Source organism: Salvelinus sp. IW2-2015, linkage group LG18 (assembly GCF_002910315.2).
Source record: "Salvelinus sp. IW2-2015 linkage group LG18, ASM291031v2, whole genome shotgun sequence".
NCBI classification, from domain to species: Eukaryota; Metazoa; Chordata; class Actinopteri; order Salmoniformes; family Salmonidae; genus Salvelinus; species Salvelinus sp. IW2-2015.
In genome coordinates, this window is record NC_036858.1 from 62,051,166 (window position 1) to 62,078,906 (window position 27,741).

General features: G+C 40.9%; 1 protein-coding gene and 1 long non-coding RNA gene across 4 annotated transcripts; one reads left to right on the top strand and one right to left on the bottom strand.

Annotated features, from left to right (window-relative positions):
• Positions 1 to 14,591: 14,591 nt before the first annotated feature.
• Positions 14,592 to 27,554, bottom strand: LOC111977444 (uncharacterized). 3 transcript variants are annotated; one of them, XM_024006874.2, is made up of 7 exons: positions 27,047 to 27,552; positions 23,842 to 23,945; positions 23,201 to 23,303; positions 22,717 to 22,820; positions 18,173 to 18,269; positions 17,947 to 18,070; positions 14,592 to 17,778 (listed from the first exon to the last, which is right to left on the bottom strand). In XM_024006874.2, the coding sequence occupies exons 1-7, from the start codon at positions 27,330 to 27,332 to the stop codon at positions 17,769 to 17,771; spliced, it is 828 nt and encodes a 275-aa protein (XP_023862642.1). In that variant the 5' UTR covers positions 27,333 to 27,552; the 3' UTR covers positions 14,592 to 17,768. The 3 variants fall into 3 exon arrangements, with proteins under 3 accessions (XP_023862642.1, XP_023862640.1, XP_023862641.1); XM_024006872.2 differs by lacking the exon at positions 17,947 to 18,070 and having other exon boundaries at positions 27,047 to 27,554; XM_024006873.3 differs by lacking the exons at positions 14,592 to 17,778; positions 17,947 to 18,070; positions 18,173 to 18,269 and having other exon boundaries at positions 21,141 to 22,820.
• On the top strand, positions 24,363 to 26,238 carry LOC111977447 (uncharacterized). Its single transcript, XR_002879052.2, has 3 exons — positions 24,363 to 24,918; positions 25,117 to 25,238; positions 25,382 to 26,238. It is a non-coding gene; the product is annotated as an uncharacterized lncRNA (long non-coding RNA).
• Positions 27,555 to 27,741: the final 187 nt, after the last annotated feature.

Sequence of the window (27,741 nt, forward strand, 5' to 3'; positions counted from 1 at the left end):
TGTCATCCATACTCTTTAACCAATCATCTGTCATTTGTGCTAAGGCCGTACTCGTAGAATGCCCTTCTTTGTATGCATGCTGGAAACCTGTTATCAGACCTTTACATGAGAAATAATCCTTGATTTGTACAGATACAATTTTTTTCAAATAATTTACTTAACACAGGCAGCAAGCTTATAGGACGACTATTAGGACCAGTGAATGCATATTTTTTTATCCTTAGGTAGTGGAATAACCTTTGACTTTTTCCAGACTTCTGGGCACACCCCATACATCAAGCACTTAATAAAAATATGAGAGATTGGGGTAGATATTTGGCATCAAGATTATCTGTACTTGTCATCTGAAAGAGACAACAGCATCCTTTCTACCTCTTCCCTTTCTACTTGATGAAATTCAAACATGCAATGCCTCTCCTTCATGATACAATCTTTTATAAGGGTATATGACATGGAGCCATCAGTTGGAGTCATAGCATTCCTCAACTTGTCCACTTTGCCTGTAAAATATTCACGAAAGTAGTTTGTGATGTCATGTGGTTTTGTAATAAAAATACCCTCTGATTCAACAAAAGAGGCGGACATGTTCAAACTCCTACCCATAATAGTTTTCAACGTTCTCCACAGTTTTTCCCATCACCCTTTACTTCATACATTTTGTGCTGATATAATCCCTTCTTCTTTCCTTTATTTAGCTTAGTCACAAGATTTCTTAATTTACAATAACTTTTCTTATCAAACAGAGTGCCAGATTTATCTGCTACTTTTTTGGCATCATAGCGTTGAACCGTTTGACCTCACAGTGCATTTTCTTAAAGCGGCATGTTTATCAGCTATACTCATAAATAATTTCATAAACAAACTTAGTGACATTTCAGGATCATCCTTACTACACACTTCCAACCATTGCACGTTCTTAATCTTATCCACAAATGAGTCCTAATTGAACCCTCTGTATTTTAGTTTTCCTAGTGAGTGCAACCAAGTTATGAACACTGCAACCTAGTGCCACTGATACAGATTTAGAACAATGTTCAACCATGCTAGTAAAAATGTGATCGATACAAGTAGATGTGATACCGGACTTACTAGTGAAAGTTCTGTTTGGTAATGTCATAACTTGGGTCAGGTTACATACATTGGCAACATAAATAGGTTTCTTTCTCATTGGACAGTTGGTATTCAAAATCTATATTCATATCTCCCCAAAAATATATTTCCGTATTTTCATCAGATACCTTATCCAACATTTCGCAAATTACATTACAAGATATTTCACATCAGCACTAGGTGGCCTATAGCAGCAACCAATTAGTATAGGTTTCAAATGTGGTAAATGCACTGTAACGTCTGCTTCCAACTCACACTTTTCATACATGTAGATCCCCTGAATGCAGCTCACTTTCCAGCTCAAACTCTCAAACACATAGATTCCCTTAACGTAGCTCACTCTCCAGATCCCAATCACCTGAATTCTGATCACCTGTTCACACACCTGTATGCCATTATCACACACTATTTAGTTCAGTTCTTTGCACCCCATCATTGTGAGGTATTATAATTTTTTTTACACTTCTATTTGGAGTGCTGGTTTAACTGTAATTTACTCCTCCCGTGTATGATAGTTTTTGCCTGCCTCACTAATGATTTATTTTACCTATTCCCTGCCTGTACTTTAGCCTATCGGATTTCCTGTTATCAACCTATTGCCTGATCTCACGGATGACGTTACTAGCCTTTTCCCTGCCTGTACTTTTGCCTTTTTGGACCCACTGTGTATGACTTTCTGCCTGCCCCTGGACTCAACTACCTGCCTCCTCCTGTGGTCCTTTACAATGAACACCTGCTGCGCCCTGCACTTGAAACCAGCTCTCTGTCTCCCATTGTGTTCATTACATGCATTAGATGTACACAGAACAATGGCGGACCCATTATAAATTGAGAGAGCCTCACAGTGGAGGTGTCATAATAACCATTAAACCTAGCGATCAAACAGCAAAATGGTTCCAATCGTTTTTCCCAGAGGGGATTTTAGAAACACTTCAAATAAGGGCTGTGTTTTGTGTAGGCTTACCCTTGCGTGACGTTTTGATAACCATGTAAATCTCACAGACAAGGTGACTTTTATCAATATATTCGCCTGTATTTACCCCCCCCCCCTCCCCCTCCCAAATGAAATGCTAATTAGCGGCTAATGTGGCTATCATAAGGAACTACAAATGCCATGATGTTCTGGACGAGACTGCCGAATCGAGGCAAAGGTAAGAATCTCTGGATTAACTATACAATGTTAGCTAAATGTAGTAATGAATAAGTTGTCTGAATCTCTTTATATTGACAATTCTGTGAACTGTCTTGTACAAGTTTAAAATTGACACAATACCTGTTAGCTAAGGTGTCAGCTACAGATGATGTGCAGGACCTTGCAGGGATTTGTATTTCCTTAGAAGGGCTATGACAGGGCTATTCAACTATATTCTTATGGGGGCAAATTTCTTTTTTTGTGACACTCCCTCCTAACGTGTCCTGCGCAGCATGTGATCATCATAGATGAGAAGAGAAGGCACTTCCATGTTCCAGAGAGTCTTAGCTATTATTCCTGAAAGCTAACAGCCAAAACGGTTGACACACTAGAGACAAATTTATAGGAAGAAAATAAATTCAACATGTCCCATTGGCTTCAGAAACTGCTATAAGCTTCTGTTTACCACAGAGGGCACTTGATTGATCTGTTTTCCTCTACCTTTCCTGGCTGGCAAAGTACCAGGATGTTGTCTTTGGTTTTTAATCTGAATTTAGAGAACTGAAGGAGAGGACATAGGAATAAAAAAATAATTCCCTCGAGATCAACTTATTTATCTTATGATCAATACATAACAAAAGTTGTTTTGTCGAGATTACAAGATAAACTCTATAAATAGGAGTGGATGTACTGATGATAGATTGACAGTATGGCTGAGGTGGCAGAGCCCACGGTGGATCAGTGCTTATGTTTTATTTTACTTAGGGATGGTACATTTCATTATAACATCATGCTTATAAGATGGTGCCGAAGACCATGGCTGACGTTTTACATTCTCCCAACCAATTGTGCAATTTGTTGAATTTTTTTTGCGTTTTGTGTAATCTATTATTATGTTTTTTAAATAAACTTTACCCCCTTTTCTCCCCAATTTTCGTGGTATCCACTTGCTAGTAATTACTATCTTGTCTCATCGCTACAACTCCCGTACAGGCTCGGGAGAGACGAAGGTCGAAAGCCATGCGTCCTCTGAAACACAACCCAACCAAGCCGCACTGCTTCTTAACACAGCGCGCCTCCAACCCGGAAGCCAGCCGCACCAATGTGTCGGAGGAAACACTGTGCACCCGGCTCCCTTGGTTAGCGCGTACTGCGCCCGGCCCGCCACAGGAGTCGCTGGTGCGCGATGAGACAAGGATATCCCTCCCGGCCAAACCCTCCCTAACCCGGACGACGCTAGGCCAATTGTGCGGCCAATTGTGCACCAGAGACTCTGGGTTCTGCTTTCACTGGAACAGGCCCAGACCCACGCCTTTTGTGTGAAGAAAAGATGCTGGAAAAGGGGACGCAGATCGGGGATCCTTCTGAGAATCCGGAGGCGAGCGAGTAAACTCCCAATGCCTTCCATTCTTCTTGCTAACGTGCAATCATTAGAAAATAAAATTGATGACCTAATAATAAGATTATCCTACCAATGGGACATTAAAAACGGCAACATCTTATGTTTCACCGAGCGTGGCTGAATGAAGAAATGGACAATATAGAGGTGGCGGGAATTTCCATGCGCCGGCAGAACAGAGAAGCTACCTCTGGTAAGACGAGGGGTGGGGGTGTGTGTCTTTTTGTCAATTACAGCTGATGCGCGATGTCTAATATTAAAGAAGTCTCGAGGTATTGCTCTCCTGAGGTACAGTACCTAATCATAAGCCGTTGACCGCACTATCTACCAAGAGAGTTCTCATCTGTATTATTCGTAGCAGTCTATTTACCACCACAAAGTGAAGCTGGCAATAAGACCGCTCTCAACCAACTCTATAAGGCCATAAGCAAAGAAGAAAATGCTCACCCAGAAGCGGCGATCCTGGTGGCCGGGGACTTTAATGCAGGCAAACTTAAATCAGTTTTACAAAAATTTTACCAGCATGTCACATGTGCAACCAGGGGGAAAAGAAAATCATAGACCACCTTTACTCCACACACAGAGATACATACAAAGCTCTCCCCCGCCCTCCATTTGGCAAATCTGACCATAATTCTATCCTCCTGATTCCTGCTTACAAGCAAAAACTAAAGCATGAAGTACCAGTGACTCGTTCAATTACGGAAGTGGTCAGATGACGCGGATACTACACTGCAGGACTGTTTTGCTAGCACAGACTGGAATATGTTCCGGGATTCATCCAATGGCATTGAGGAATACACCACCTCAGTCATCGGCTTCATCAATAAGTTAATCTATGATGTCGTCCCCACAGTGACTGTACGTACATATCCCAACCAGAAGCCATGGATTACAGGCAACATCTGCATCGAGCTAAAGGTTAGAGTTGCCGCTTTCAAGGAGCGGGAGACTAATCCGGGCGCTTATAAGAAATCCTGCTATGCCCTCAAACAACCATTAAACAAGCAAAGCGTCAATACAGGATTAAGATTGAATCCTACTACACCGGCTCTGACGCTCGTTGGATGTGGCAGGGCTTGAAAACTATTATGGACTACAAAGGGAAACCCAGACGTGAGCTGCCCAATGACACGAGCCTACCAGACGAGCTAAATGTCTTTTATGTATGCTTCGAGGCAAGCAACACTGAAGCATGCACGAGAGCACCAGCTGTTCTGGATGACTGTGTGATAACACTCTCCGTAGCCGACGTGAACAAAACCTTTAAACAGGTCAACATTCAAAGCCGCTGGGCCAGATGGATTACCAGGACTGGTACTCAAGGCATGCACGGACCAACTGTCAAGTGTCTTCACTGACATTTTCAACCTCTCCCTGACCGAGTCCGTAATACCTACATGTTTCAAGCAGACCACCATAGTCCCTGTGCCCAAGGAAACGAATGTAACCTGCCTAAATGATTACCGCCCTGTGGCACTCACGTCGGTAGTCATGAAGTGCTTTGAAAGGCTGGTCATAGCTCACATCTAAAGTATCCTCCCGGACACCCTAGACCCACTCCAATTCGCATACCGCCCCAATAGATCCACAGATGATGCAATCTCTATTGCACTCCACACTGCCCTTTCTCACCTGGACAAAAGGAACACCTATGTGAGAATGCTGTTCTTTGACTACAGCTCAGCGTTCAACACCATAGTGCCCACAAAGCTCATCTCTAAGCTAAGGACTCTGGGACTAAACACACCTCCCTCTGCAACTGGATCCTGGACTTCCTGACGGGCCGCCCGCAGGTGGTAAGAGTAGGCAACAACACGTCTGCCACGGTGATTCTTAACACTGGGGCCCCACAGGGGTGTGTACTTAGTCCCCTCCTGTATTCCCTGTTCACCCAYGACTACGTGGCCAAACACGACTCCAACACCATTGAGTTTGCTGACGACACAACAGTGGTAGGCCTGATCACCGACAACGATGAGACGACCTATAGGGAGGAGGTCAGAGAACTGGCAGTGTGATGCCAGGACAACAACCTCTCCCTCAATGTGAGCAAGACTAAGGAGATGATCGTGGACTACAGGAAAAGGGGGGCCGGAACAGGCCCCTATTAACATCAACGGGGCTGTAGTGGAGCGGGTCGAGAGTTTCAAGTTCCTTGGTATTCACATCACCAACGTACTATCGTGGTCCAAACATACCAAGACAGTCGTGAAGAGGGCACGACAAAACCTTTCCCCCCTCAGGAGACTGAAAGGATTTGGCATGGGCCCCCAGATCCTCAAAAGGTTTTACAGCTGCACCATCGAGACCATCCTGACCGGTTGCATCACTGCCTGGTATGGCAACTGCTCGGTATCTGACCGTAAGGTGCTACAGAGGGTAGTGCGAACGGCCCAGTACATCAATGGGGCCAAGCTTCCTGCCATCTAGGACCTATATAATAGGCGGTGTCAGAGGAAAGCCCATCAAATTGTCAGAGACTCCAGTCACCCAAGTTATAGACTGTTTTCTCCACTACCGCATGGCAAGTGGTACCAGAGCGCCAAGTCTATGACCAAGAGGCTCCTCAACAGCTTCTACCCCCAAGCCATTAGACTGCTGAACAATTCATAAAAATCACCACTGGACAATTTACATTGACCCCCCCTTCTTGTACACTGCTGCATCTCGATGTTTGTTTGTTATTTATGCATAGTCACCTTGCCCCCACCTACATGTACAGATTACCTCAACTAGCCTGTACCCCTGCACACTGACTCGGTACCGGTGCCCCCTGTATATAGCCTCGTTATTGTTATTCGTATTGTGTTACTTTTTAATATAACTTTTTATTTTAGCCTACTTGGTAAATATTTTCTTCTTCTTGAACTGCACTGTTGGTTAAGGGCTTGTAAGTAAGTATTTCACGGTAAAGTCTACACTTGTATTCGGCGCATTGGGCAAATAAAGTTTGATTTGAAACACACGACAATGGATATTAGACCGTGGAAATCTGTCCTTTGGTCTGATGAGTCCAAATTAGCAATTTTTGGTTACAACCACCTTGTCTTTGTAAGATGCAGAGTAGGTGAACGGATGATCCTGCATGTGTAGTTCCCACCGTGAAGCATGGAGGAGTGATGGTGCGGGGTGCTTTGCTGGTGACACTGTCTGTGATTTATTTAGAATTCAAGGAACACTTAACCAGCATGGCTACCACAGAATTCTGCAGCGATACACCATCCCATCTAGTTTGCGATTAGTGGACTATCATTTGTTTTTCGACAGGACAATGACCCAACACACCTCCAGGCTGTGTAAGGGCTATTTGACCAAGAAGGAGGTTGGAGTGCTGCATCAGATGACCTGGCCTCCACAATCACCCGACCTCAACCCAATTGAGATGGTTTGGGATGAGTTGGACCGCAGTGTGAAGGAAAAGCAGCCAACAAGTGCTCAGCATATGTAGGAACTCCTTCAAGACTGTTGGAAAGGCATTCCGGGTGAAACTGGTTGAAAGAATGCCAAGAGTGTGCAAAGCTGTCATCAAGGCAAAGGGTGGCTACTTAGAATCTAAAATATATTTAGATTTGTTTAACACTTTTTTGGTTACTACATGATTCCATATGTGCTATTTCATAGTTTTGATGTCCTCACCAATATTCTACAATGTAGAAAATAGCAACAATAAAGAAAAACCCTTGAATGAGTAGGTGTCCAAACACTTGACTGGTACTGTATATTATTTAGTATATGTAAAGACAAGATTAAATTAATAAAATTCTGATGGGTGACAATATTAGCCTTTCACTTGTGAATGATATATTATCACTTGTGAATAATGCCCAGCGTAAGGTAAGAAACAACGCCATTTTTTGCAACTTTTTCTAATAATAGTTGCACACCTCATGTAGCCTAGCCCATAGGCCTATATGTTTTGATAATGTTTGTATCACAACTAAAGTGGGCAAATAACTTAAAATTAAGCACATTAATCCACTTTAAAAAGGGGTGTAAAGCCTTACTTGCATACATAAGCAGTGTATGAGTTTCAAGTATGGGAAAGATAATTTTCACCATAAAAATGCACCTTTACAATAAAAGCATTACATGAATAATCGCATTTGCGGTCACTTTTGATAATGGTGTTGTCCCGCCAATGGAACATACACGCTTATAGCCTCATTTTTTCAAATCATCATTGGAGTCGCATCATGCAGCCTCACAATGTATTACAAATCTAAACATACAGCCCAACGTTTGTAGAACTAAAGTTACATTACTAACTCGAAATTAAGCATATGAGTACCTATCTTTAACCACTCACAAAATTGCTGCAGAAAAGCCTCAACGTTTGGAGAAAATATATTTTCTATTTTATTCAGCTTTGTTCATTTGTATTCTTCATACAATAAAACAATTCCACAGATTGAGCAAATCTTATCTGCTAAATTAACGAGTGTAGCCTACAGCCATATGGCATAGCCAGATCAGGACCTAACACATGCTATTCTGTTTTTCTGAAATAGACTGCATTTTCTTCATATCATGTTTATTTAGAACGGTCTATAATAAATAATGGATTTATTGTGAAGGTGTAGGCTATTTTACATGGATTTATTAGACTTTTTAAAATGTAGCTGTTCCAAAAGCTGTGTGGAAGCCAGGAGATGCTAAATGTGTTTGTTAATTAATGGTCAGTTACCATGAGACCAGCATTTATTTGCTTGACAGGCAGCGCTGATTACTTTTTCTGACCGCCACAGCCCTACTAAACCCACTGTAAATGTTATCCACAAAACATGAAGTGTCCATTCTAATTATACACATACTGTATCATATTCATGCCCCTTGACTTATTCCACATTTTGTTGTGTTACAGCCTGAATTCAAAATGTATTAAAATCTATTTACACTACTCACAATACCCCATAATTATAAGGACACAGGGCAAGACCCAAATGCAGACACCGGAGGCAGATGGTTCGAGTCTCTGATATTTGTTATAATCCAAGGGGCAGGCGAGAGAATGGTCGTGGACAGGCAAAAGATCACAAACAAGGTCAGTCCAGGAGGTACAGAGTGGCAGGCAGGCTCAAGGTCAGGGCAGGCAATTTGGTCAGGCAGGTGGGTTCAGAGTCAAGGCAGGCAACGGTCAAAACCGGGAGGACTAGCAAAAGAGAAAAAGCAGAAGCACAGAAAAAAAACACTGGTTGACTTGACAAGACGAACTGGCAACAGACAAACAGGGAACACTGTAATAAATACCCAGGGACTAATGGGGAAAACGGGTGACACCTGGAGGTGGATGGAGACAATCACAAAGACAGGTGAAACAGATCAGGGCATGAGAATAATGACAAAGTGAAAACATATTTTTAGAAAATGAAATACAGAAATATCTCATTTACACAAGTATTCACACCCCTTTTCTATAACACTCCAAATTGAGCTGAGGTGCATCCAATTTCCTTTGATCATCCTTGAGATGTCACTATAACTTGTTTGGATTCCAACTGTTGCTAATTCAATTGTTTGGATATGATTTAGAAAGAAACACACCTGTCTATATACGGTCCCACAGTCGACAGTAAATGCCAGACCAGAAACTATACAAAGTCCAAGAAACTGTCCGTAGAGCTCCGAGATATAATTGTGACGAGGCATACACAGTTGAGGTCGGAAGTTTACATACACCTTAGCGAAATACATTTAAACTCAGTTTTTCACAATTCCTGACATTTAATGAGTAAAAATTCCCTGTCTTAGGTCCATTAGGATCACCACTTTATTTTAAGAATGTGAAATGTCTGAATAATAGAGAGAATTATTTATTTCAGCTTTTATTTCTTTCATCACATTCCCAGTGGGTCAGAAGTTTACATACACTCAATTACTATTTGGTAGCATTGCCTTTAAATGGTTTAACTTGGGTCAAACGTTTCGGGTAGCCTTCCACAAGCTTCCCACAATAAGTTGGGTGAATTTTGGCCCATTCCTCCTGACAGAGCTGGTGTAACTGAGTCAGGTTTGTAGGCCTCCTTGCTCACACACGCTTTTTCAGATCTGCTCACACATTTTCTATAGGCTTGAGGTCAGGGTTTTGTGATAGCCACTCCAATGCCTTGACTTTGTTGTCCTTAAGCCATTTTGCCACGAATTTGGAAGCACGCTTGGGGTCATTGTCATTTGGAAGACCCATTTGCGACCAAGCTTTAACTTCCTGACTGATGTCTTGAGATGTTGCTTCAATATATCCACCTAATTTTACTTCCTCGTGATGATTTTGTGAAGTGCACCAGTGCCTCCTGCAGCAATGCACCCCCACAACATGATGCTGCCACCCATGTGCTTCACGGTTGGGATTGTAACAGCAGCCTTCCCTCTCTTCACTAGAAGAGGGGGTGTAACAGGGATCAGACCAACACGCAGCGTAACCAGTGCTCAACATGTTTAATTAAACGAATAAACAGTGAACACTTACAAATACAAAATAACAAAATGTGGCAAACCGATACAGCCCTATCTGGTGCAGAGAAAACACAGAGACAGGAAACAACCACCCACAAACAAAATCCCAACACAAAACAAGCCACCTATATATGATTCTCAATCAGGGACAACGATTGACAGCTGCCTCTGATTGAGAACCATATTAGGCCGAACACAGAAACAGACAAACTAGACACACAACATAGAATGCCCACCCAGCTCACGTCCTGACCAACACTAAAACAAGCAAAACACATAAGCACTATGGTCAGGACGTGACAGGGATGGTGTTCTTCGGCTTGCAAGCATCCCCCTTTTTCCTCCAAACATAACGATGGTCATTATGGCCAAACAGTTCTGTTTTTGTTTCATCAGACCAGAGGACATTTCTCCAAAAAGTACGATCTTTGTCACCATGTGCAGTTGCAAACCATAGTCTGGCTTTTTTTATGGAGGTTTTGGAGCAGTGGCTTCTTCCTTGCTGAGCGGCCGTTCAGGTTATGTCGATATAGGACTCATTTACTGTGGATATCGATACTTTTGTACCTGTTTCCTCCAGCATCTTCACAAGGTCCTTCGCTGTTGTTCTGGGATTGATTTGCACTTTTCGCACCAAAGTACGTTCATCTCTAGGAGACAGAACGCGTCTCCTTCCTTAGAGGTATGACGGCTGCGTGGTCGAATGGTGTTTATACTTGCGTACTATTGTTTGTACAGATGAACGTGGTACCTTCAGGCGTTTGGAAATTGCTCCCAAGGATGAACCAGACTTGTGGAGGTCTACAATTTATTTTCTGAGGTCTTGGCTGATTTCTTTGCTTTTCCCATGATGTCAAGCAAAGAGGCACTGAGTTTGAAGGTAGGCCTTGAAATACATCCACAGTTACACCTCCAATTGACTCGAATGATGTCAATTAGCATATCAGAAGCTTCTAAAGCCATGACATCATTTTCTGGAATTTTCCAAGCTGTTTAAAGGCACAGTCAATTTAGTGTATATAAACTTCTGACCCACTGGAATTGTGATACAGTGAATTATAAGTGAAATAATCTGTCTGTAAACAATTGTTAGATAAATTACTTGTGTCATGCACAAAGTAGATGTCCTAACCGACTTGCCAAAACTATAGTTTGTAAACAAGAAATTTGTGGAGTGGTTGAAAAACGAGTTTTAATGACTCCAACCTAAGTGTATGTAAACTTCCGACTTCAACTGTATCTGGAAAAGGGTATAAAACAATTTTTAGAGTGTTGAAAGTTTCCAAGAGCACAGTGGTCGCCATCATTGGGAAATGGAAAAAAATATCAGGGAGGTGACCAAGAACCCAATGAACACTCTGGCAAACCTACAGAGTTCCTTAGCTGAGATGGGAGAACCTGCCAGAAGGACAACCGTCTCTACAGCACTTCACCAATCTGGGCTTTATGGGAGAGTGGCCAGACAGAAGACACTCCTGAGAAAAAGGCACATGACAGTACACCTGGAGTTTGCAAAAAGGCATGTGAAACACAGATCATAAGGCAAAAGATTCTGTGATCTGATGAGACAAAAATGTATACTCTTTGGCCTGAATGCAAGCGCTATGTCTGGAAAAACCAAGCACAGCTCATCTTAGACTGGGGTGAAGATTTACGTTCCAACAGAACAATGATCCCAAGCATACAGTCAAAGCAATGCTGGAATGGCTTCAGAACAAGAATGTGAAAGTCCTTTAGTGGCCCAGCCAAAGCCCAGGCTTGTATCCAATTGAAAGTCTGTGGAAAGACTTGAAGATTGCTGTTCACCTCCGCTCCCCAGCTAAATTAACAGAGCATGAGAAAATCTGCAGGGAAGAATGGGAGAAAATACCCAAATCCAGATGTTTTAATATATTTGCTAAAATGTCTACAAACATGTTTTCACTTTGTCATTATGGGGTATTGTGTGTAAACAGGTGAGAAAAAACTATATTTAATCAATGTTAAATTCAGGCTGTAACATAAAGCCTGGACTTATGTGGAATAAGTCCAGGGGTATGAATACCTTTTGAAGGCACTGTATGCAAGCTAACAACCAGTATGCAAGCTAACAACTGACCCTTGCAAAAGTATTCATCCCCCTTGGCATTTTTCCTATTCTGTTGCATTACAACCTGTAATTTAAATTGACATTTATTTGGATTACATGTAATGGACATACACAAAATAGTACAAATTGGTGAAGTGAAATGAAAAAAATTACTTGTTTCAAAATATTCTTAAAAATAAAAAACGGAAAAGTGGTGCGTGCACGTGTATTCACCCCCTTTGCTATGAATCCCCTAAATAAGATCTGGTGCAACCAATTACCTTCAGAAGTCACATAATTAGTTAAATAAAGTCCACCTGTGTGCAATCTAAGTGTCACATGATCTCAGTATATATAAACCTATTCTGAAAGGCCCCAGAGTCTGCAACACCACTAAGCAAGGGTCAACATCAAGCAAGTGGCACCATGAAGACCAAGGAGCTCTCCAAACAGGTCAGGGACAAAGTTGTGGAGAAGTACAGATCAGGGGTGGGTTATAAAAAAAGAAATATCATAAACTTTGAACATCCCACGGAGCACCATTTAAATCCATTATTAAAAAATGGAAAGAATATGGCACCACATCAAACCTGCTAAGAGAGGGCCGCACAGCAAAATTCACAGACCAGGCAAGGAGGGCATTAATCAGAGAGGCAACAAAGAGACCAAAGATAACCTTGAAGGAGCTGCAAAACTACACAGCAGAAATTGGAGTATATGTCCATAGGACCACTAAGCTGTACTCCACAGAGCTCGGCTTTACGGGAGTGGTCAGAAAAAAAGACGATACTTAAAGAAAAAAGTCAAAGCCCACACCTCAATCCAATTGAGAATCTGTGGTATGACTTAAAGATTGCTGTACACCAGCGGAACCCATCCAACTTCAAGGAGCAGAAACAGTTTTACCTTGAAGAATGGGCAAAAATCCCAGTGGCTAGATGTGCCAAGCTTATAGAGACATACCCCAAGTGACTTGCAGCTGTAATTGCTGCAAAAGGTGGCTCTATGAAGTATTAGCTTTGGGGGGTGCATAGTTATACACGCTCAAGTTTTCTGTTTTTTTGTCTTATTTCTTGTTTGTTAATTATACAAAAAATATTTTGCATCTTCAAAGTGGTAGGCATGTTGTGTAAATCAAATGATACAACCCCCCCAAAATCTATTTAAATTCCAGGTTGTAAGGCAACAAAATAGGAAAAATGTGAAGGGGGGTGAATACTTTCGCAAGCCACTGTAGATAACAAGCTAGTTTACTAGCTAACAACACTAACGACATGACTAGCCAAGTTAGCTGCATTGTTCATTGCATGCGACAGGCAGTGGTCTTGGGGGCTTATCGAAGCCTGGGAGACAGAGCTGACTGTCATTGTTCAGGGCTTAAATGCCCAGCATTTCGATCAAAGCAGTCACAGGACTCCTTGATGTTGTGATCGTGCAATCGAACAAATTAATGGATTAAGCTTGGAACTTTTTTATCTCGTATCTCGACAAAACAACTTTTGTTATGTAGTGCTCATGAAATAAGTAAGTCATGATCTCGACATAACGTGGGATGTTTTTTTAATTGTTCAACTCTTTACCCACGGGACTCCAGATATATTAGCAACATGTAGCTTCATCTATCCACATTAAGAGTTTCGGATTTGGCCTTCAAAATAAAAGTCCGCAGTTAAACACTGTGTGTATGATGCAAAATCAATCTTTTTTGCAGCTTTGCATAGTACATAATGTTAAAATTGTTACAAAATGATAACTACATTGGGGGAAAATCTAAACTAAAAAGAGTTTTTACTTTATAGAAGAAAAAATATAAATTGCAGCTCATTGAGAAATGGTTGGAGCTTAAGTAAATTAATGTAAGGAACATAATAGTCTACTGGTTAAAAAAGCTTCAATAAAATAATGATAAGAAATCATTATTATATAAATCTTGTTAATTTACTGGTGCTATTGTTCAAGGATGCAATTTTGAAATGTAGTGTTTAAAACCTCTTGACGCTAGGGGTCAGATTATTTATTTATTTAAAAAAAAACATTCCCAAGGTAAACGGACTATTTCTCAGGTCCAGATCTTAGAATATGCATATAATTTACAGATTAGGATAGAAAACATTCCAATGTTTCCAAAACTGTCAAAATATTGTCTGTGAGTATAACAAAACTGATTCTGCAGGCGAAAACCTGAGGAAATCTAACCCGGAAGTGATTTATTTTAATTTTATTTTTTATCTGTGTTTCCTTGCACGTCTTTCTTCCATTTAAAGGGGTATCAACCAGACTCCTTTTCCAATGGCTTCCTCAGGCTGTGACCAGGCTTTAGACATAGTTTCAGACTTTTATTTTTTTAAATGAGCGAGATTTTTCAAAAGTAGTCAGGTGTCCTTTGATTAGTTTGTGCGCGTGAGAGGGGTAGCTCTCCATTTTCTTTCTCTCTTTTATTGAATAGGTTACGGTCAGGTTGAAATATTATCGATTATGTTTGTTAAAAACAACCTGAGGATTGATTATAAAAAACATTTGACATGTTTCTACGAACATTACGGATACTTTTTGGAATTTTCGTCGAACGGAACGAGGCTTTGGTTTTCTGAACATAACGTGCAACCCAAATGACGTTTTTTTGTTATAAAAGTAATATTTATCGAACACAATAAATGTTATTTTTGTAACTGGGAGTCTCGTGAGTGCAAACATCCGAAGATTATCAAAGGTAAGCGATTAATTTGATTGGACTTTTTCTAGCATTGATTGATACACTCTCAAAAGCTTGGATTGCTTTCGCTGCAAAGCATATTTTCAAAATCTGACACGATAGGTGGATTAACAACAAGCTAAGCTGTGTTTCGGTATATTTCACTTGTGATTGCATGATTATAAATATTTTTTGTAATATTTTGCGCCCTGCAATTCAGCGGTTGTTTAGGAAAATGATCCCGCTAAAGGGATCCGTAGCGCAGAGGAGTTAAGCAAAGTCTTACTGTATTTTTGTTGTATTGCACAAACAAATTGCACTATACAGGGAAAAACTATTGATGGTGTGTTCATAAAACCATGGTCCAGTCTACTCACTAGAGTCCCTAGAATACAAAAGGTGAGTGAACAAAAATATAGGTAAAGGGAAGTGTTGTTGGACTTTTACTGTGGTCAAACAGCTTGAAATGGGATGCCTGGACACTATACGGTACAAATATTACACTGTACAGGGAAAACTATTGATTGTGTGTCCATGAAACCAGGGTCCAGTCTACTCACTAGAGTCCTAAGAATACAAAACAGATGAGTTTGAACAAAAAGCATAGCAAGTGTTGCTGGACTTTTACTGTGGTCAAACAGCTTAATGTGGGGTGCCTGGACATTATACAGTACAAATGCATCAATGTGCAGGGAAAACAATCGATTGTGTGTCCATAACATCAGGGTCCAGACTACCATATTTGGTTAGTAGAGACCCTACTGAGTATTTTCCACCCCAGTTTATTTGAGACGGGTTGTAAAGTGTATTTTCTACAGTCCAATATGTATTCCAAATACAGTGAACTGCATTGGTGGCTATAGAGGGGGAGGAGTAAAAATCCAGCAACACTTCATATGACCTAGCTTTTTGTTCAAACTCATCTATTTTGTATTCTAGGGACTATAGTGAGTATCCTGTACAGTGCAATATTTGTATGTGCTGTATACAGAAATGTTATTCTTTATTTGACCTTAGAAAACAATTTAAAATCCACATTTAATGCAGATGTCACATAAATAAACAAATATAAACCATTGTTAATGTTTAGAAAATGTACTTTCATATCATGAATAAATACAGGTTATTGACACTTTTCCACTATTACGTGGGGTGCTTTTATATTGAAAATGTCAGAAATTCCAACAGCCTGGTATGACTAACTGTTGCTGACGAGACACTGGTTCTGCATCCTACTGGATGAGAGCCTGGAAAGTCAGGAATGTGGTGGCAATTTCTTACATTGTTCAAAAATGTGATATGTGAGCCTTTGTGGGATATCATTTTACTCGAGTGATTGGCTTGGACGAGTGTTTTTCCTAAAGAGGTAGTATTTTTTAAATATTACTAATAGTTGTAACAATCGCTGTTTGTATTGCACCTTTCATATAATGCTTACAGCACTTCTGAAATATGAATATTAAAAAGGTGCAATACGCAGAAATCACTCCGTCATTTCCTGGTTGCAAAAATTCGAATATTTTTACTAATTTCAGATTGTGACATAACAAGCAATGCATAGTGGAGAGAATTATTGTACCATCTAAACCGATGTGAAATATATTTTCCATTACCAAAAATATTATATTTTCAGCTGGTTGACGCTGGTGTATAAAACCGAAAGTAAAAGACGTAAAAACTTAAGGAAAGGAAGCATAGAAATGGCGGACATAGAACAGATCTACAACTTCTTAGACTTGCTTTCAATGAGAATGTCAAATCTATAACTTTGGTTTCTATGTGAATTTGGTTGTGTCGCCCAAAAAGTTACATATTGCTGCTTTAATGGAGGCACACACAAAAAACAAGACCAGTCATAAACTGTAAATGACAAATAGCCTAAAGACAAGTGTTCAGTCAAAATGTTAAAAAGTTGAATTATTCCTGACTAATTGTGTCCATGGTATACTCTGTGACAATACAATCTCCAGCATTTGAGCAACCTGAATGGTTTCTCTCTCTGTGAATTATAAGGTTGTGCTTCACAGCAAACCTCTCCCCAGACTGTATTCAGATGAAGGGTCTTTCTCCTGTATGAACACTCTTGTGTCTGATGAGATTACTTGCATCCGCAAATTGCTTTCCACACAATGGGCAAACAAATGGTTTCTCTCCCGTGTGGACGTTCTGATGTTTCTTCAGATAAACAGCTTGGCCGAACCTCTTCCCACACTGAGAGCAGCTGAAGGGTTTTTCTCCTGTGTGAACCCGCTGGTGAGACTGAAGATACTTTGGACAAGTGAAACTTTTTCTGCAGAAGCCACAAACAAACCGTTTTTCTCGCTTGCCAACCCCGTGTTGCATTTTATGTCCTGCCATGTAGCGTTGAACTATGCCCACCTTGGGCCTTGCTGTGTTCCCTCTAATATTTACTTGACTGTTAGAGAAACACCTCCCAGCAAGATTTCCAAAGTTTTCAGTAGTCTCATAAGAGATGCTGTTTTGTGGATGCAAATTATTACTGCCATCATTATCATAATAATCATCATTACTGCTAGATTTACATTTTTCTTCATAGGGTTCAGAATCAAGCATTGCAGACACTGGTTTCACATTGTGAGATTCAACAGCGAACAAATTGCTTTCCTCAGCTACGGAAGTCTGTTGTTGCTTTGTGTGAGCTTTGACATGAGTGGGGCTAATTTCCTCAGAATAAGAGCAAGCTGGATCCTCAGAATCTGTTTCAGTGCTGCTTTGTGTCCACAAGCCTGAGTATCCCTGCTTCCGTACACGGTGTGCAACGTTCGTATGCTGAAACTTCTGGATTGTGCGCTCCCTCTCTTGGTCTGCGTTGATGTGCGGATCATAGTCCTCAAAGAGACTGTCGGTCTGAGTGTGTCCAATCACACCCCTTTTGTCTTCATCAGCACCTGATTCAACACTGCCTATAGAGAGGAAATAATTGATGAAATATACAAAATTGTTGATAATTGCCTTTCCTTGACTTTTGGAGAAATAATTCTAAGATGGGGTGGTATTTTTTAGTATAGATAAATCATCCATTCCATATGACTGGCATTTTACATTTTATTATAGGCCCGCATTGCACTTACTCTCCCTGAGCCGACAAAGTGAAAAATCTGTCGATCTGCCCTTGAGCAAGGCACTTAATCCTAATTGCTCCACGGTCGACGTTGAATGGCAGACCATGGCCTTGACCCCACTCGCCGAGGGTGTCTCAGGGAGAGTGGGATATGCAAAAAAACACATTTTCAATTCACACATGCGTAGTAATACACACTTGTGCATGTGTGAAATAGGACAAATATAAGCACCCACCTTTTATCCTTGAGTCATTCTGTAGGCTTATGGTGTCCTCCTGTCTTTCCTCTTTGAATTGGATGCACTCAGGCTTATTCATCTCCTTCACCATATACTGTAAGGGAACCAGATTCATCCTTTCTTAAAAGCTTTCAATAATATGACGTCTCATAGATAATTATGTTAGTACAGTCTGTATTGTTATAGAGGACGGCCTGCGGGATACCTGACGAGACTACGTCGGCGAGTGGATGAACCGCCTCTACCCTCCGTTCTATTGTCGAACGTTCAAGCACTGGAGAATAAACTGGACGAGCTCAGTTTGAGACTATCTTATCAATGTGATCTGAAGAACTGTAATATTCTATGTTTCTCCGAGCCATGGCTGACCAAGGACAAAATATATACAGTGCATTCAGAAAATATTCAGACCCCTTGACTTTTTCCACATTGTTACATTATAGCCTTATTCTAAAACGGATTAAATTGCTTATTTCCCCCCATCAATCTACACACAATACCCCATAATGACAAAGCAAAAATTGTTTAGACATTTTTGCAAATGTATTATAAGTAAACTGAAATATCGCGTTTACATAAGTATTCAGACCCTTTACTCAGTACTTTGTTGAAGGACCTTTGGCAGTGATTACAGCCTCGAGTCGTCTTTGGTGTGACGCCACAAGCTTGGCACACCTGTATTTGGGGAGTTTCTCCCAATCTAATCTGCAGATCCTCTCAAGCTCTGTCAGGTTGGATGGGGAGCGTCACTGCACAGCTATTTTTAGGTCTCTCCAGAGCTGTTCGATCGAGTTCAAGTCCAGGCTCTGGCTGGGCCACTCAAGGACATTCAGACTTGTCCCGAAGTCACTGCTGCATTGTATTGGCTTTGTGCTTAGGGTCATTGTCCTGTTGGAAGGTGAACCTTCACCCCAGTCTGCTGTCCTGAACTCCCTGGCACAGGTTTTCATCAAGGATCGCTCTGTACTTTGCTCCATTCATCTTTCCCTTGATCCTGACTAGTCTCCTAGTCCCTGCCGCTGAAAAACATCCCCACAGCATAATGCTGCCCCAACCATGATTCACCATAGGGATGGTGCCAGGTTTCCTCCAGACGTGACTCTTGGCATTCAGGCCAAAGAGTTCAATCTTGGTGTCATCAGACCAGAGAATCCTGTTTCTCATGGTCTTAAGAGTCCTCCAGGTGCCTTTTGGCAAACTCCAAGCTTCCAAACTTTGTCCATTTAAGAATGATGGAGGCCACTGTGTTCTTGGGGACCTTCGATGCTTCAGATATTTTTTGGCACCCTTCCACAAATCTGTGTCTCGACAGAATCCTGTCTCGGAGCTCTACGGACAATTCCTTCGACCCTCATGGCTTGGTTTATGCTCCGACATGCACTGTCAACTGTGGGACCTTATATAGACAGGTGTGTACCTTTCCAAATAATGTCCAATCAATTGAATTTACCACAGGTGGACTCCAATCAAGACATCTCAAGGATGATCAATGGAAACAGGATGCACCTGAGCTCAATTTCGAGTCTGACAGCAAAGGGTCTTGGTATTTTTATTTTATTAGGATCCCCATTAGCTGTTGCAAAAGCAGCAGCTACTCTTCCTGGAGTCCACACAAAACACAACATAATACATCAAATTAATAGACAAGAACTACATCAATTAAAAAACGTATTAAAAAGGCACGTTGCCTACATATCAATATATACAAACTATCTAGGTTAAATATGGGAGAGACTCTGAATACTTATGTAAATAAGATAGTTATGTTTCTTATTTTTAATAAATTAGCAAAAATGTCTAAACCTGTTTTTGCTTTGTCATTATGGGGTATTGTGTGTAGGTTGAGGGGAAAAATATTTAATCCATTTTAGAATAAGGCTGTAACGTACTGCATTTGAACTAGGGTGAAACCGTAGTAAACATTTCCCAGGTAAGAGATATTATACATTTTGTCACATTATTAGTCATCTACCTTCATAACAGCACAAGACTGTTTTACAGAATCTTCATCTTCTTTGCTTGAATGCTCCCCATCCCTGCAAAAGTTGTTCAACTCTTTGCCCACAGGACTTCCATTATATCAGCTACATGTAGCTGCATCTATCCACTGGCGGCAATGGAGGTGGTGGAGTGAAAGCCAGCAACAATCTGTACGACAAAGTCCCCCTCCAAAACTGATTATGTTTGGTTAGTAGAGACCCTACTGAGTATTTTCCACCCCAGTTTATCTGAGACAGGCAGTAAAATTATTCTCTACAGTAAAATATGTATTTTATATATATATATATAGTACAACCCTTATTTTACCAGGTAAGTTGACTGAGAACACATTCTTATTTAAAGCAACGACCTGGGAAATAGTTACACGGGAGAGGAGATGAAGGAGGAAAGTAGGAAAGAATGCCTCCTACTAGCCCTCCAACACCACCTCCAGCAGCAGCTGGTCACATCCAGGGACCAACCCTGCTTAGCTTCTGTGGCAAGCCAGCAGTTGGATGCAGGGTGGTATGCTGCTGGCTGGCCATATACAGTGTGTTGCATTGTGGGCTATGGAAGGGGCAGAGTAAAAAGCCAGCAACACTTCCTATGACCTAGCTTTTTGTTCAAATTCATCTTTTGTATACTAGGGGCTATAGTAGTTTTATGGACATACAATCAATATTTTTTCCTGTACAGTGCAATATTTGTATGTGCTGTATATAGAAATGTGTTATTCTTTATTTGACCCTGGAACATGTTTTAAAAGCCCAACTTTAATGCAAATTTCACTTAAATATGAGTCATTAATGTTTAGACCATTTTCATATATCATGAATAAATACAGGTTATTGACACTTCTACTATTACGTGGGAGACTTTTGAAGATTTCAGAAATTACATGATCCGGAAGTGCTTCTTTAGGGTTGCTGACGAGAAGCTGGTTCTGCATCCTACTGGATGAGAGTCAAGAAAGTCAGGAATGTGGTGGCCTTTTTCTTAAAATTGTTTATTTCACAAAAACATCAATTTTCAGGGGCAATTCTGAAAAAAATCATATGTGCAACAGAATACTTATCACAAAAATGTCATAAATGAGCCTTTGCGAGATAGCATTTGACTAGAGTGATTGGCTTGGAGGAGTGTTTTTCCTAAAGAGAGGTAGCATTTTTTACATTAACAATAGTTGTAACTGTTTGTACGGCACCTTTCATATATTGCTTGCAGTACTTGAAATATTAATATTAATGGACGCACACAAATTATTTGTTGATTCCATTGTTTTTGTTTCGTTATACTACTCCTAAACTGTAAATGACAAATAGCCTACAGACAAAAATGTGTTCAGTCAAAAAGTTAAAAAGTAGAATTATTCATGATCGTGTTCCTGGTATACTCAGTGACAATACATCTCCAGCACTTGAGCAACCAGAATGGTTTCTCTATAGGTGAAGTGTAAGGTTGTGTTTCGCAGTAAGCTCCTCACCCAGACTGTATGCAGATGGAGGGTCTTTCTCCTGTGTGAACAGTTGTGTCTGATGAGACACCTTGAGTCCGCAAACCAATTTTCACACAGTAGCCTGAGGATGAGTGATAAACAACTTCAATGATATAAGTTACAAAAACACTCATTCAAAAGTGTATGGAATACTTTTTGGATGATCATCTCCTTCAGTCGAGCCCCCAATTATTATTTTTTTGTTCAAGCTGGGCTGGAGCACGTTTGGGTATGCTTTCACTCACTGAAAAGTAGTTGGTAAAATACTTTCTTCTCCATCGTGGACACTGATGTGTCTCTTGAGGTGATTGGCCGATATGAAAGTCTTTCCACACTGTGGGCATCTGAACTGCTTGCATCCTGTGTGTACGCTCAGGTGGACTTTGAGGTGCCCCGACTGGGCGAAGCGCTTGCCGCAGTGGCTGCAGCCGTAGCGTCTCTCCCCTGTGTGAACGCTCTGGTGTCGCTTGAGGTTGCTGGAGTCGGAGAAGCGCTTCCCGCACTGCATGCAGCTGAACGGCTTCTCCCCGGTGTGAACCCTAAGGTGTGTCTTGAGGTTCTTCAGACAAGCCAAAGTCTTACCACAGAAACTACAAATGAACCGGTTACCTGCTGTGCCGTCTTGGTTGTAATTCACAGCGTCGTTATTATGACTGTCATGGGAGACCCAACCATCCGTCATTACCAAGGCATTGGATCCAGTCTCCATGCCTTTTCGCACAGTCATGTGAGGCTCACCTGAGGGCAACGGCACCCTCTGTCTATTATCTCTGTAAGCTACAGGTTGTTTGTGCTCAGTTATGGAGTGACTCACCTTGTTCATCGAAAAGGGAAAACTATTCTCTGAATCAGAATTAAGAGGTACAACATCCACATGAGAGTAAGAGCACTCGGGAAGATCAGCCCCAGGACCCTGGGTGCTAAGAGTCCCAAGTTGTCTGGGGGGCTCAAACATCATACAATCAAAGCCTGCATGGTCAAGTATTCCATCACCATCTTCCAATGCTGGGGTTTGAGATCTTTTGTTCACACTCAGGTTTTCATTGTTGTCGGTTTCGCCACTCACCCATTTACAAGAGCTGGCATTCTCCTGTTTGCTGATTGGTTGAGTAGCCTCTGTGACGATGTTGGAATGCCTTTCTCCTCCATCAATACTATGATTTAAAGCTCCTACAAAATCAACAACAGTATGTGAATCACTATGAACTGGATGCTCATGAAGGTTATCAAATATCACAAATCAGTCAAAGGATGAGCCATTTATAGTCTATATGAAAGCCAAAACTATTGGCATGAAATCGGTTGTACTTATAATTAAATCAATTTATGAATTGTATGCAGTCTAACATTATTGCAATCATTTTACATGACAGTATTAATTTATTGTGTTTTTTTCCCCAATATAACATTTAGATGTATTCATATTTATGGGAAAAGGATAAATGGTACAGCCCAGAACCTAAGTGGAGTGAGATGTGTGTAATACAAAAAAAAATCCCCCAAAAGGCACAATGAAAACACTTGATTAAGCCCGTTTCCCATTTAATTACCGGTACTCAATCTCTCTCGTTGGTCATGATTGTCCCAGGCTTCTTCCCGCCTCTCCTCTTTGATGGTAAGTGATTTGGGCTTTATCTCATCCAACGCAGCAGGCTGTTGGACACAAGGTTGGGTAAAATCAATTGGGATGCAAGATATAATTAAGCAATAAGGCCAGAGGAGGTGTGGTATATGACCAATATACCACGGCTAAGTGCTGTTCTTACACACAACTCAACGTGGAGTGCCTGGACACAACCCTTAGCCGTGGTATATTAGCCCTATATCACAAACCCCCGAGGTGCCTTATTTCTATTATGAACTGGTTACCAACGTAAAACTAAAATAAATGTTTTGTCATACCCTTGGTATATAGTCTGATATACCATGGCTGTCAGCCAATCAGCATTCAGGGCTGGAACCACACAGTTTATAACTGGGAATAATCTACTAACTGTGAGAAAATGTACTCTGAACACGTCACAGTCATAAAGACAGCTGAAAAAATATGTAGCACAAGAACACTAACAGAACAGTAAACAGATAAAACAGGATCGCTTATATGTCATATTTACATTCAGACCTAGGTTGTGTTGATAACCACTGAAATATTAGGCTGCCCTTTCTGAAACAAGTGTGGACAAATGCTTACCTTTCTCTGTGTGGTAGTCTGTCCAGTATCACCTGAGGACTTTCCATCCCTAAACAGGCTGGTGACCAACTGGGAATCAACTGCTCTCTGACATTGTACCTCACCTAAAATGAGCAGACAAGGGACATTGTTTACATACACACACAACACACTTTATCAATGGTGTCTTGATAAGTTCATTTCTAAATTGATGTAACCAATAAATGTAGCTACTATATGTTCTATAGTGCTCGCCAGCTTGTAGTCCTACAAAAACAGAAATTAGTCACCTCTGGTTCTTCAGCCATTCCCATTGGGGAATGGGATTTTGGGATAAACAACTAAAATAAAGGTCTGAGGTTAACACAGGCTTAGGAGATCGTATACGTTTTGTTCTATGGGATAATAGACAGTTAACATGAACTTTAGGAATTGTGAAGCCTTTGTGTTGGTTTTGATTACAAAAGTGACGTTAGCTGATGAAGATTCTCAGAACAAAACGTATCAGATCTCCTAAGCCTGTGTTTATCCCCAAAAATACATATACACTAATTGCAACAAAATAAATCAAATTAGTTTCCCCATAGGGTTTGGCCAATGAGCAGGGTCTTGCAAAATTGGGCTACTTTGAAAACGATATTGTGGGTGAAAATGTATTGGTCGCGGGTTGCAGGTTTTTGGGCTACTTCTAAATTGCATTTCTCTTTAATTATTATATATTTTTTATTTCACTGTTACCTGCTGCTGCTGACAATCAGGCAGTGAGGCAGGCTGTTGTTGAGTGCGTGAGTAATTGAGTGGTGGGCCGGAGTTGAGAGAGCGCTGCAGCAGGTAGTCATGACAAGTGATGTGAGAAACTAACTAATTAACTAGCTAGCTACATACTTCTCCCTCATAATTCTTATTTGCCTCGCTTGTTGTATCCTGACCGCCTCTAGACCTACCAATCATTACTAGAGCCAACACAGGAAAGGTGAGTGTTCCACTCTCAAGTTGAACTTGTTGACTGATGCCAAGGCGGAGGCTGCTAAGGATGCAGTTGCAGACCAGAAGACAGCAGCCAAGGAAGCACTGATCCACACCTGCCCTGTCTGTTGGGTGAGTAGTGTTTGTTGGTACTGTATGTGCTTTTAGGTTCCTCTCCATGTGTATGCTATTGGACTGGACTGTGTGGCACAGTCTGTTATATGTGTAGTAGTTTGTTGAATCATATTGCTTAGTTTATCATTTGTGTAAACTTTCAAGTCAATCGAAGCCACAGATTAACTTCCTCCATGTTGTACTTGACCTTTATAGATGCAGACCCTTAGACATTCAAGCAGAACTTTGAGAGCAAGCATTCCAAGTCTCCAATGGTCCCAGTACTGGTTGACGTGCAGGCCTAAGTGACCACACACTCAAATGGACCTACAGCTGGGGTAAGATTCTTCCATTATTCACACACTAGACAGTGTGAACCACCATGTCAACAAAATTCTGTCCTCAATGCTTAAGTTGTATTGTGTATGGCTCTTTTTGTGGAAATGCTGTGATCAGTCAACGTCTTTAATGTGATTCACAGACACACAATGACCACGATTTGAAGGCTGCAATGGAGACGGAATGATGTCGAGGGACACGCGCTGAGACCCCGAGTATAACTGGACATGGGCCGGATATGTGACAACGACCTAAAAGGGGTGCAGAATCAAACCATTTTATATTTATTCCATGGCCAACAATCCCTCTAGCTACCCCTTATTCCACATGGCCTTTTATGCCCCATGGTCCCTCAACTTCGGACCTCTCCATCTTCTCTATAAACCCACCCTACATTTACCCATTTTCCCTATGCTGCTTCTTTCACTTGTTGTTCTCCTGATTTGATAACATCTAGACTCAGTAACACGTTTAAAAGTGTTGCTGTGTACTACTGTTTTTGCTACTGTTTTCCCCACCTGTGTAATGCTGTCCTGCTGCTTATTCTGGGGTTTTGACAATGCAGTGTCAAATGTTCTGCTCACAATTGACAGCAGCAAAATGGACCTGTTAAATTGACAAGAAAGGTGTTGATATAGCTGCTTTTAGGCATGGCTACCTTGTTGAGTCTGTTAAGTGCATTTCTCATTCTACTTGAGTTGACACAGTATTTTATATTTAACCTACCGTAGCCATTTCTTTTGTAACTCCATTTTTAACTCACCCACCATAAATCACAATATGCTGTTTTACATTGTGTTATTTGTGATGGTCTTAATTCCCAAAATGGACAAGCAGAAGAATCTGTGCACGCTCGGATAGTAATAATAGTTAATATGTCCCAGGTTTGTGGCATTGAATCTTTACTTCAAGTTAGATGTTTATATGTTATGTATGCATTGTTCACCATTTCGATTTCTTTAAAACAATGTAATTGTTGGAGTTCAGGTGTTTGAGTGACTAGGTGCATTCTTGTCAAATAAATATGCGTATTCATTCATGATTATAGATACATTCTGCAATGAGTTAATCTTGCTTTGAATCTGCAACAGAACATGTCAACAAGTTAGTTTTGAATTGCTTTATGCAGCAATTCAATGGATCAAGGTTGCTAGTAGTTACTAGCCGACAGCAAATGTGTCAGCTAGAGAATGTGCCGGAGCGTGCAGAAATGTGTAGTCTTGCATGTCTACTTTGATGCTAATTAGCATTTTCGAATCTGAGAGTAAATAGGGCGGAACATATTTATAAAAGTCACCTTGTCCGAGAGATTTCGTTTTCAAAACGTCACGCCAGGGAAAGCCTACATGAAACAAACCTTGTTTTAAGTGGATCTGAAATCCCCTATGTGAATTAATAGTAAAAAAACAAACTATTTCGGTGTTGACCACTAGATTGTATGGGTATTATGACGTGTCCACTGTGGGGCACTATTCTGATGGGGGAAATGATTGGGTTTTGGGATAAACGTTGAAAATAAGGTCTGAGTTTAACACAGGTTTAGGCGATATTATACGTGTTGGTCTATAAGAAAATATCAGTCCGTTAACATTACCTTTATGAATTATGAAGCCTTTGTGCTTTTTTATATTACATAAATGTTTTAAAAAGTGACTGATGAAGATTATCTCATAGAACAAAACGTATAAAATGTACGCCTGTAGACATTTTCGGCGTTAATCCAAAAACGGTATTAATTTCCCATAGGCGGTTAGTGCCTACAAAAAGACGCCATTACTATTGCTCTCTATTGGAACGCTAATCTTACCGCTTGATGTCCTTTTCGATTCCATGCCAACGTGAGTTCGAAAGCGACTGTGCGCGAGGATTGAGCTTCCCATTCCCGCTCTCATGGCACTCGCACGAGACACTTTCAGCTCCATCATCCGTAGTTTCCTCCTCAACGCTTCATTCTCCTTCTGTCCTTGAGATATCTCCAAATGCAGGACCGCATAGCCATTGTCAACAAGCTCGCAGATTTCAGCCACGGCCGCGTTAGCCAAAACCTCCATGATGGAGGCTAGCTGAGTGTGAAAGGCAACGGAATTTGCCATTATTGGATTGAAAATGCCCTCAGAATAAGTAATTGTTATTGGGTGAAGTGTAGAAGAAATAGGCTGTTGAAACGTATAGATGCCGACGACTCGAAGTCAAATGTAGTGCAGCAAGACTAAAATGTCAAAAAAGTCCCGGCAGTATTTCGTCATGATCTGGCCGTCACTAATACAGACGGGAAGCGATTCAGCGTCTCGTCCACTTTGACCACAGATACAACAATTAGCCAGATATTTCACCGGATGTATAAATGTGAAGCATCCGGTTCGCGTGTCCACTCACTACCAGAAGAAGCACAGTGTGAGATAATGGCGCGAGATGGATTTTGGCCAACGTTCTGCAAATTTTCTCATCGATTAAACATTTGATCACCATACAGTATTCAGTTTCTAAAAGTAGAATTTGTAA

Bases quoted from the DNA above. Each gene is read 5' to 3' on its own strand.
- LOC111977444 (XM_024006872.2), bottom strand. From the start codon at position 27,332: ATGGCAAATTCCGTTGCCTTTCACACTCAGCTAGCCTCCATCATGGAG. The intron at 23,304-23,841 runs GTAAGCATTTGT...TGTGTCCAACAG, and splicing joins AGACTACCACACAGAGAAAG to CCTGCTGCGTTGGATGAGAT. The intron at 22,821-23,200 runs GTAATTAAATGG...TTGATTTTGTAG, and splicing joins ACGAGAGAGATTGAGTACCG to GAGCTTTAAATCATAGTATT.